The following is a 12205-nucleotide window of genomic DNA, read 5'->3' as shown; positions in this document are numbered from 1 at the left end:
AATCAAATTCACACAAAATTACTTCTTTCTCAAAAACTATGTCACTTCAGAGGGAGCCGTTTCTCACAAAGGTTTATACTACCAACCTCTCTACATTACTCGTTACCAAGTAAGGTTTTATGCTAATAATTATTTTGAGTAATTACCAATAGTTTCCACTGCCTTTAAATGCACTGTGAACACTATTGGTAATACTCAATTATTGTTAGCATAAAAACTTACTTGGCATACGAGCAATGGGGAGCTGTTGATGGTATACATACATAATATAAGGTCTTTATATACCATTAGGCATGGTATAAAACATTTTGAGAACAGCTCCCTCTGAAGTGACGTAGTCTTTGAGAAAGAGGTAACTTCTCATCCAAATAATAAAAGACTTCGTCGGGCCTGAAGCCTTCTATTGGGCATCTCAACGCACAAAGTTGTGCAACAAGGCTGTTTTTCCTTTCATTGTTCTCTTGCAACTTCGATGACCAATTGAGTCCAAATTATATTTTATGCATGTTGGGGTACACCAAGTGAGAATACTGGTCTTTATGCAAAGTGAGAATATTGGTCTATGCCAAGTGAGAATATTGGTCTTTGCAAAGTGAGAATACTGGTCTTTGACAATTACCAAACGTGTCTTGCCGTCGATTTCACCAAACTCTTCCTACCTTTAGGATTAACCTTTAAAGACTTAGGACGAGTTCAGTTCTGTAACCATAGACGTTATGACGCATTGGACCCATCCTAAGTTAGGACAAGTTACTCGTCCTAACTCGGGATGGGATAAATCCTATAGCGTATCGCGAAATCGGCTGCAGTGCCTTTAAAGTTCTTCGAACCAACCTTGACAGAAGATGACCGAAATGGTAATCAGCGTAAGATATTGTGTCTTTGTCAAGTACACTGTCAGAATGAGTTATAGTTACCTGGTATGTTTCATGTCATAGTGTCCGTCCTTGTCAGATTGCCTGTCGGCGGTCTAACTATGAGACTGACTCGAGGGGCTCTGGGGTTGAGACTTTGTTGTATGGGATATTAAGAAAAACTTGCTTGAGCAAGAACAAACCTGTTACAAAATCCGAAGACCAGTCAAGATGCAATAATAGTGGCTTAATAGGCTTCTTATATGTCCGTCACTCAGTGACGCTCAAGGCGCTTCAACATACAGCAAGCTATGTGGGACTACGTTTGAACTATGAGACCTACATAGCACTGTAATGTTTTATAAGGTGATGTGGCACAATATGCAGCCAATAAAACTAGGGACACCTGGGCAAACCCTTTTCTCTTTACGATCAATGCACTGGGTTCTTTTATGTGCTTTACACAACACACGGGACCAACTGCTTTACGTCCCATCCGAAGGACAAAAATGCAATGCAATGTACACTGTGACTGATTCCAAAACGGGCTGTCATCTTTCAAGTTGATAAAATACAAATAGTGTAAGAATACAAGAAGTCGAATTTGCCATATTTTAAAATCGAAGATTCTGCCCGTTGGAGGTATCTCTTTTGATGGGTTCTGGCTGTAAAGAAAATATATAAAGCAGAACAACCTCGTGACCAACGTTGTTTTCTCGACCCCAGAGGACTATATAAACATTACGCTCTCTTTCCCAATATTTTTAACGGCAGAAATTTTCACACGCTACCCGTCGTAATAAGCTGCACTCAGATGGAATCCACATCGATTTACAACCGAGCTGCTCTGTAATCGTATCCCAGACGTAGCCCATAAGATCGGTCACACAACCCATCCTGGGTACCTCTTCATGTGGTCTGTTGCTATGGTGATAATGACGTCATCGTGTGATACAGGTATTCGGCCCTGTCAGAGCCTGTCACATTCTTCAATGACAAGGGTCCTTTTGACGTGCAATCACACCTGTGTGTGCCCGCCTAATCTTAAAGAGACGAAACGCCGAGCCAAGTCTAAACAGTTGAGCCTAAAAGTTAGCATCAAAACTAACGCCATTGTCATGCACATCTAAGACCTCGACCTAAGACCTACCTCAGATCTGGGACCTACCCTAGACCTAAGACCTACCTCGGACCTTTTGGGTTTTCCTCCTAGTTTTAATACCTAGGCCTAAGACCTACCTCATACCTGGGCCTTACATGTGGATCGAGTTTGTACAGTCCCTACCTGGTTGCATGGGTCCCCCACCCACCCCCTCCCCCCATCTGGGGCTTTCCTCCCACATCTAAAACTCATTTCTTCTCGGTTTTCTATCCACCCTGTCATTGGCGCAATTTGTGTTACTGGGTGTGTAATAAACCAACAAATAAAAATAAATAAATAAATAATAACTAAAACCCTGGTGTTTCTGATCAGCAGAGTGTTGGTTCGAGTCCAAGTCGTGACACACGTGCCTCAGCACCTTGTAAACCATTACATGGTACAATACAAGTAAAATGAGTAGGTCTCATAATTCAAACGTAGTCCCACACTTGCAGGAAAATGCTGTATGTTAAAGTGACTCAAGCGTCACTGTGCGACGGATAATTATGCGCGCTGTATAAGAAGCCACTAATTTTAACCTGTACAAGAAGCCACTAATTTTAACAGTTAAATATTGATATTATTATATAAATACGAACCTCAAAGTAGAGATGTGGTATTGGCATAGCTCGCTGGCCGTGTGAGTACCCAGTGTTCTTAAGGAGCTCGATGAATACATCCGGGGTCTCCAGGTTCTCCACGAGGGAGCAGAACGCCGAAACCACCCGAAAGCCATGAGCTTTCATCTTCGGACTTTTCCGTAAGACATCCATGTCGGTTATGTCTTTTAATTGAACGAAATGTTGCTGAGCACTGGGGAATTTTGTGAACAAGCTGTGTGGAAAGATGATAAGGAATGTTAACAATTTATCAAAAGATTATAATGGAAATTAATGGAGTAACCACTAAATCAGCATACAGGGAATGCGGATCAATAAATGATAAGGCGATTAAAGGCAGTGGACACTATTGGTAATTACTCAAAATAATTATTAGCATATAAAACCTTTCTTGGTGACGAGTAATGGGGAGAGGTTGATGGTATAAAACATTGTGAGAAACGGCTCCCTCTGAAGTGCCATAGTTTTCGAGAAAGAAGTAATTTTCCACGAATTTGATTTCAAGACCTCAAGTTTAGAACTTTTTTCTTTCAGTATTATCTCTTAAGTTCGATGACCGACTGAGCTCAAATTTTCACAGGTTTGTTATTTTATGCATATGTTGAGATACACCAACTGTGAAGGCTAGTGTTTGACAATTACCAATAGTGTTCACTGCCTTTAACGAAATTGATTCACCCCATCAATAAACGATAATTCGATGACAACGGGACAGAAACCAACTTCTTAACGAATCAATACAAATAGTAAATTTGTTTGTTCATTCATTTAATAAAATGTATGTTCCACACCAAATAAGAAAAATAAAAAATTGACACATCTAAAAGAGATATTTAGCTTCCCGCAGAAATTTTGATGAGCAATACTTTTATGCTGACCTCTAAAATCTCCAATCAAGGTGGATTTCTATTTTTATCTCGAATTAGAACGAGTTAATCATCCTAACTTAGGACTAGCCTTCAATTTTTAATGACAACCAAAGAGTCCTAGCAAGGACTAGTCCTAAGTTATGACTATCTTTGTGAAGTCGACACTTGGTCAGATTTGACCCGAATTCCAAGTGCTTGGGCCTGACCTGTTTCCGTGTCAATATTACCCGAGTCAAAATGACACATAAATGGGTCAACTGTCGATACAAAAATTCCATTATTTTGCCAAAACCCGTTCCCGGGTCAAACTGACGCGGGAATGGTTTAACTTCCGGGGATTCCATACCCGGGTTAATTCCGACCCGTGAGTTTCCAGAGTGTGAATGCACTTTAGCCCGTTTAAAACGCCTTCTCTTCAAAAACAACTTGTTGTTTGTAAAGAAAGTGAAGCCACATTGCGGGATCAAAGCGTCCACCTTTTCTCTATCCAGCCTGAAAAATGACTACATCCATCAAACGAGTAGAAATCTGTTCAATGTGTGGAAAACTTGTGATTGATATTTAACCCCTGGAAAAGAGGTAGTTTTCTTCTTTTCTTTACCGAAAACCTCAATGGAATTGTGAAGGAGAACCCAATGAAAAGACTATGATGATGGAAATTCAGCATGTTAAAATGAGGGTTCAAGTTGGCTTGCTGTGATTAACTTACTTTGATCGGTATGGTGACCCTAGCAACCTTATAGATTGGCAATTATATCAACAACAAAAATTGCGGCCCCTGAGGGGGTTCGTGACAAAGACACGTCCCCCCTCTTGGGGGAAAAATGGGGACAAAAATGAAACATTGCAAACAAACTTTGGTGTAACATGTACTCTTCAACTTCCCCCGTCAAATGAATCAATCAGACAATTTGGATCAAAACCACCGCCGCTCAGCGAAGCTGTTGCGGAGAGGTGTTGACTCTTAGTTTTGAGAGAATAACAGAATGTTGTGGAAATCGTCAAGTGTTTGGTTAATCTCTACAGGTATTTGGGAGTTATTTTGTTATTTTGTTTAATTATTGTGTAAGTTGTTTTTCAGAAAATACAGGACAGCTCTTTTAAAAACTGTTTTGCATAACCATGCATGTACTTGTTGATTGAAAAACGTTTTAAATGAATTCAGCAAAGATCACGACTTGATTTTTTCGTTCAAATATGTCTTAAAAGAGAGTAGACCTGAAGCCCACCATTACACATATTATGTTGTTCTCTTTTTTGATTCAAAGAGAGTAAGGGTTCCACGTAGAAGTTTCGCCACGCCCTCCTTTATTCATAAGATGACAGTCTATCTATTGCATCAACTAAATATAGATTTCTTTACACTCTCGTTTCGAGATCTAACCTTTGTATTCCTTCATACCTATAGCTGATGTAAATTTCCCTTGATTTCCGTTCTTTAAAAAATACCTGAAACGTCGATCGTTCTTCCTATATGGCATTCTATATATAGCATCAACTAAATATAGATTTATTTACCCTCTCGTTTCGGGATACAACGAAGCCCTGTTTGAAATTTCTCTTGATTTCCGTTGTTTTAAAACTACCTGAAACGTTGATTCGTAAGATTAAGATCGACCATGAAGTCTCACTGGAAAAGCGAGAGCGGGAAGTAAGCGGTAACTGGATAAACTTAACTGCCGATTTTTAAATCATGCTTGCTGAAATTGCACCATAACACTGCCTTCTAGAAACCATTGATGAGGAGAAGGAAGGGAAACTCTGGGACTCTCCTAGTCCTATAGGTGTGTCCTATATAAAGAGAGGAAGTCACTTTGCGTCCCTGGACAGGATTTCACTGTAGATTATCCAGGGGTCCATACATCCTCTCTCTGGTGTGCTGGTGATGCTTCATGAGCGATGCGGTTGTTAGCCATGCCAATTAGCCGCAGCAGTGACACCCTGGGGTCGAGGTCAACAGACGGTACACAGTACCAATTTGATTGACAGGGGGGACGATGACCGCAACTCTTCGGAAAGCAATATTTTTCTGTACACACCAAAATTTCCACTGTCGTAGTGTTTTTCAATTGGGATTTTTTTTTCTCTCAAAAATCGATTTCAAAAAGGTGATCATTATAAACAACTCCAGAATTTTTTTTTAAGGATGGCAGTTCTATGTACTGCAGAAAATAAATGTCTACTGAAATAAGTGGATAATGAGACAACAGAAACTGAAACAATTGAATAGCCAAGCCTTCCATTTGTGCACCCCCTTCTTTGACTACCGTTTTTTTTCTGTACATCAAAATTGTCACTGTCGTAGAGCTTTTCAATGGGGAATTGTGTTTATCTTTTTAAATGATTACAAAAAAATCTTTAACAAAAATCAGGACGATATTATTATTTGTGAGGATGGCAACTCTATAGACCAACTACAGAAAATAAATTGCATCCGGAAATAAGTGGATAACGAAATTACAGAAACTGATGAAAAGCGAAGAACCAAAGTGCCGTGGTGCAAACCTTCTTAAACTTTAAGAATTTAAACTTCCGTTTTTCTGTGGAGATTCTTTTTTATATTTTTTATATAGCTGTCCTCTAAAAATAACAATGTACAACTGGATTTCCAGATGGTCTGGCAGTAACATGCATGTATTGATTTGTAACGGACCGCGCGATATGAGATTTCCTTATTTTCTTTTATAGCTGATCACATAGGATTTTAAAAACCCATGGTGTTTTTTTTTCTGAGTGATGGGTTGCTTTAAGTTCTTTGTTGTGTTTACTTAGCAACTGTATACCATGGAAACGTTCCGGGCGATCGATTGCAATCGGAACCATTATCCTCCTAATTACTCGGACATTACGATCATCCCAAAAGTCGTTGCTTTCAACAACAAGATCTTCTTCCATTTCGTTATGGTCAAATATCATTCTCTTACACTGCTCCATTTCTTTGGAATAGTCTTCCTGTGCATATTCGAAAGGCTTGTTCTTTATACACTCTGTTTCCCTATTTTAAGTTTTCAGTGTTAAAACTCATTGTTTGAAGCTTCTTATTTGTAACATACGGCATCGGTTTTATTCTATTAAAGCAGAAAACAGAGACTTACTTTGCAAAGAGTGTGACACCAAACTTGGTCTTCATTGTGCAGACTATTGCCCATGATTTTCTTATGTGGTCCTTCTGATCTTTCGTCAGGCCTGTCACCTCGTCTGGCACTTCATTGTCACCTGAGGACCAATTCAAAAGAAGAAGAAAATATATCAAGCTATTTTACAAACACACAACAAAAGTTTGAATACTTTCAAATGAGAAGTAGCTAAGACAAATGAGAAGTAGCTAAGACAAGCCATGACGCAACCTCTTCCTCGTATCCCGGTGCCCACTTTTGTATAATTGTTTGTTAGTGTCAGGTTCGATTGAACTGGGATAGAGTGTATCAGTCTGAAGTTTCCGAAACCACTGCTTGAGCTGGAGCTCCATAAGTTATTTAGAAAGCGTGTGATTTCTTACGGGGCTTCAATTAGGAAGAAAAAGCTCAAAAAGCGGCTACACTTCTCAGGCACATTAGTTTTTCAACGTCTTGAGCTCATTTTGTACCTCTATGTTTTGTTTTACTTGCCATCACTATCTTTTGACAGCTCATCGGTCAATGGGAGTTTAAGACAATGTCGTACTAAGTTGAACTTTGACATGTTAACGCGAATGTCAATGTTCATGGGTCACCTCCAAGAAGTCTTCTGGGGGATGGTTTGGAGCCCGAAATAATTAGAATGGATGGGTCTACTGCAACATTTACTACACATATCACTTGAGGTAGTGCATTTATTAGTTTAAGATTTTGATGTCATTGCACTTTGAAATACTCCCCAAATCCTCTTCAATCGGGCATTGTGTAGATGGGCTGAAATTATATCGAAGTCGCTTCTGTGTACAAAACTGTCTCTTATAATTAAGTTGGTAACTATCTCTAATTTCCTTCGCTATTTGACTTTGAACTTTTAACAAACACATTATTTTAGTCAGTCACAATGTTTGGTCAAACTATTTTTATTGAATGAATTCTATAGTTCTCGAATGTGCTACAGTCTCAATCTAGTTCACACATACACGATACATTCATGCGGCGGGCGCATTCACCAGCCCATGAGTCTCACAAAGTGCAATACATAACTACAGAACCAACAATCGAGCTAGAAATGGATTAAAAAGAGGGTCAGAAATCGGAACATTGAAACCAGAATGTTCCCTTTTAGCCTGTCTCTGCAGAGACGTAAACAATACTCAGTGTGGGGACCTCTTAAAATTGTGGATTCATCTGGGGACTTCAGTTCAAGTTCACAGTTTAAGTGCAGAATACTTCAAACGAACATCTTGCGTGATATACGGTTTTAAAAGGTGCAAGTCTCACTTGTGTCAAGTATTTTTAACGCTTACTCTAATAGAAATGTAGGCATAAAAGACCAAGACCAACCTGGTTCACTTAGGCAGCGCGCCGTTTCGTCTATGATGGTGACAGTGGCGTCGTCGGGAGACCGTACACCATTGGGAACGAGTTTTGAAATGGGGACCGTTTCCCAAACCTCGACTTGGGCTCTATCATCCATTTTGGATCAATATTTCAAAATGTTTCCAAGATCAAACGAATGTGCCGGAGATGGTGCCTAAAGTGATGTTTTGAAAAAGCCCCAAATGCAAGAATTGTTTTCATGGTGCCTATGACGTAATTTAACACGTCTAAACTGCATAGGTTGTCGTCTGGGAACAAGCCTCGGAATGCAACAGCACAACGGTATCTCCGTATACCAAGTTTCTTAGAGAAACACCTCCACGTTAATCTATTACGTCTGATATTAGTAGTTGCGGTCAACTCTATGGGCAAATTAAAGTACCTTGTCCTTACGCTAATCACTGATATCTAGTTGTACACTTTCTCGAGCAAGCAAGAACCTTGCGCACAATGATCAGATTTCTCTATTATTAGTGCTCTAGCGAGGTGCTGTAGCAGTTACTCCAAACCCAATATCAATCTAAGGGTATACCTCGCTAGCGTAATTTCACAATCAACATACCCCGTGGGTTAATTAAATGTATCTCATATACCCAGGGTCGGTCACCGAAGCTAAACGTGCCGGCCAATTGTGAGAAATCGCGGCTCTTGACTCCTCCACTGTCACCAAATTGAAACCCGGGCACTGAAGGCGACGTGAGTTAAGGAAGGGGGGGGGGGGTAGGTTGACGAAGATATATATACGCGGTCTTGGAAGCGATTCTGGATTATATACACTTCAAAGTGAAACGGTTATATATTATACTGGGATTGCGTTTTATGGTGTACGAGTAGTGACGCTTAAGGCAATATCCGTTTGCACGACGCGGTACTATTGACTGGGTACGGAGCGATGTTTAATGATAACAGACGCACAGTGTGATTCCAGGCTGCCCTGGTTTTTTTTTGCCCAGGCCAGCGGTGATTCGAAACTGGAATAAGCAGTCATGAGTTCTCATACTGTGTTTTTCAATTTCTATTCTGCCAATGGTGTTGTAACATTGCTCTTTGAGAATACTTCTTCCACGTGAAACTTAGAGATTTTTGTCTGACAGAGTCATTGTAACCAAAGAGAGGCTGAAAGGAAAACATATTAGTCGGAACCCTTTTTGATATGCTGCAAACCATCATTCTTAAATGCTTCGTGTAGACTGGGAACCTTACAAGCATAATGGTGACAGCAAGAGATACCAAGATTTGTACCCACAATGTGCCATAATTCTTTGTAAAAAAAAATGTGATTCTTGAGAACTTTATGATCCTTCAAAAAGGCCGTAGATTCACTCGAAAATTATCCCTTTCTATACGCCGCCTAAAATGATTATGTACAGCATGCAAACTCAGGTCTACGAAACAACTTGGGCCCCTGACAACTTTATGTGCCAGCATAGCATAGTTGACATTAAACTGGGAACTTGTTCACTTGATCACATGTAAACAGTGAAAGGTGAGCTGTTTACTTATTCACATGTAAGCATTATAGGAAGATGCGTTGTAACTGATAACTATTATCCGGGTTTGAACTCATATCGAGTAAGTTCTTTGCACAATCTCAGCGATGCTTAACACGCGAGGTAATGTCATACCTTTTGGCAAAACAAACTGTACCCCCATTAAAGCGCGGCCTTACCATGGCAAAACAGCAAACACTTGAAAATTTTCATTTTTAGAAAAGCAAGAATTTAGAAAAACGGGACAAGGTGTAAGAAGAGGCTGATATAGGACTTGTTATATTCATATTAATACATAGCATATCCTTTTAAATTTTGAAAATGAAAAAAATCCGCAACCCAAACAGAAATGACCATACTATAGAAAACAAACATTTTTTGAGTTGGGCTGTTGGAAGGACCAAAGCGTCATGTCTTGAACTGCGATAGTTCACTGCATCGTCACACTTAATGTCTCTACTCCAGCCAGCTACCGCTCACACATCACAAACATTATGACATTTCATAGAATGTTACCAAGTTTCACAGCTGCGTTTATAATGAAGTTAATTGAAGACAATTTGCGCGGGTTAGATTTCATCTATGTGGACCTGAGGAAAATTGAAGTGACATTACTGTGGTGGAGAACAGTTTCCCCCCTAGGTGGTAACCGAGTGTGCTATTTGCATATACATGTCCCCTAACACGTTGTGACCATTGATCGGTTTCATTGCGGGGGGGGGGGTTCTTTGGTCTGAGATTGTTGTAGGAGTTATTTTTGTTATGAACCAAAGCAAAACGGTGAGCACGACTTTATGTAAAGTATATTTCTTACGTTTACGTTTGAGCATAAAGGGGAGGTTAAGATGCACGTTGCGCGATTAATACGTGAACGTGGACGTCGGAAATTACGTCGTTAAAATCTCACGTTTTTACCATAAGTGAACGTTACAATATTGTTTACGCCAGCTACGTACGTGCATACGCCACTCGTGAGAAAGCCATGAGCCCAAAGTGTGTCGTCACCTAGGAACAACACAATTTTTCTGACCTTCACGTTCACGTTCTTGTTCGAGTTACGTGCAGCTAAACCTCTCTAATAACGCTACATTTATTTCAAATTATGTCACTTTAACGATCGAGGCACGTCAATCATGCATAGCCTACCGTTACATTACTAACTCTATATTGATGCTTTAAGAAACTGTTGAGTATAATGAGTATAATTATGGTTATGAAATGTATGGTATGGTGTACATTGACGTTGTAATACTTGAAATACTTCTCTGTGAGACCAACGAACTTTTAGTATTAAAAAACAAACATAGCCAGACCCGTACGTAAATTATACATGAAGTTACATTATACTTATATGAATGACCAAGGGTCGATTTCACAAAGGTAGTCCTATCTTAGGACTAGTCCTAAGCAATGCTAAGAGATAGGACTGGTCCTAAGTTAGGACCAGTAACTCATCCTAACTTAGGACTGGTCCTATCTCTTAGCATTGCCTAGGACTAGTCCTAAGTTAGGACCACCTTTGTGAAATCCACCCCAACCTGATTATATTTTATAGCCTTACGTACATTGTACATGAAGTTACATTAACGCTATGATATTTGAATCAAGTGTGTGGCCCCAACGAACGTTAATCTATTTGTGAGGGACGATCGCTACATAACGAATGGAACAAATGTACTCATCTGGGCAACACTGACGCTGGTCACACCAACGAACTTGTATAATAATAGTATTTTAAGAAAACAAAACAGCACATCCTTTAATAACGCCACTGGGCTTTTAACACAAAGTTGCATAACAAGATTCAAAAGAGGGTGTGCGTATAATTATAATAGGAAAGTAAGCCATACATTGACGCTATAGTATTTAAAATATTAATATTTTGCAAGCAATATAAGGCAACAAACTCGTCCTAATCGAGTGTTCCATGAGGTGACATTAGTCCTGTATTGGAAATCAATTATTTTTGTAATCAACGAGCCTGTTATTGAATATGTATATTATTTTTTTACCAAGGTCACTACAACTTGGAATGAGTGTAATATTTGAAATGTTTCTCTGTGAGACCAACAAACTTGGAAATCAATTATTTTTGTGATCAACGAGCCTGTTATTGAATATGTATATTATTTTTTTACCAAGGTCACTACAACTTGGAATGAGTGTAATCTTTGAAATGTTTCTCTGTGAGCCCAACAAACTTATAGCATTTTGAAAAACCATGTGTTCGCGGCGCTGTATTCGTTATAAATAGTTGAAATGTTTTGTGTGTGCAAAATACAACATTTCGTTATATAAATTATGTCAGATTGTAACTCATCAACGTCAAGAAAGTTGTAACAGCGATACACAACGGATTAAAGGCATTACATGAGGACGATCAATTTATTATAGGTTTACGGTAACGCCGTGTGTGTACTTGCCGGGTATATTGTTATTTTGAGAACTTGTCTTCCTTTATTCTTCTACCGCTGAGTAGATTTTCGGAATTTGGGAGACTTCTCGGTTCTGAAAAGAACTGTCCTGCTGTATTCCTGGGCGAAGGAATCGACAGGGACTACTTAAGCTTTAGTGGATCAAGGGGACCTCTCGTTATAAACTTCACTATCGCTGTTCTTAAAGGCAGTGGACACTATTGGTAATTACTCAAAATATTTATTAGCATGAAACCTTTCTTGGTGAGGAGTAATGGGGAGAGGTTGATGGTATAAAACATTGTGACAAACGGCTCCCTC

General features: G+C 39.4%; 1 protein-coding gene across 3 annotated transcripts in view; it reads right to left on the bottom strand.

Annotated features, from left to right (window-relative positions):
- The window catches only part of LOC139944484 (cytoglobin-2-like), a 57175-nt gene that overhangs the window by 12568 nt on the left and 32402 nt on the right, over positions 1–12205 (bottom strand). For all 3 annotated transcript variants that reach the window (XM_071941512.1, XM_071941514.1, XM_071941511.1), the window contains 2 exons: positions 6580–6700; positions 2595–2829 (listed from right to left, as the gene is read on the bottom strand). In XM_071941512.1, the coding sequence (XP_071797613.1) occupies positions 2595–2829; positions 6580–6700 (356 nt within the window). The remainder of the gene's footprint in view (positions 1–2594; positions 2830–6579; positions 6701–12205) is intronic.

This window comes from Asterias amurensis, chromosome 11, assembly GCF_032118995.1.
Source record: "Asterias amurensis chromosome 11, ASM3211899v1".
Classification (NCBI taxonomy): Eukaryota; Metazoa; Echinodermata; class Asteroidea; order Forcipulatida; family Asteriidae; genus Asterias; species Asterias amurensis.
This window is presented reverse-complemented; position numbering and strand designations above follow the sequence as displayed.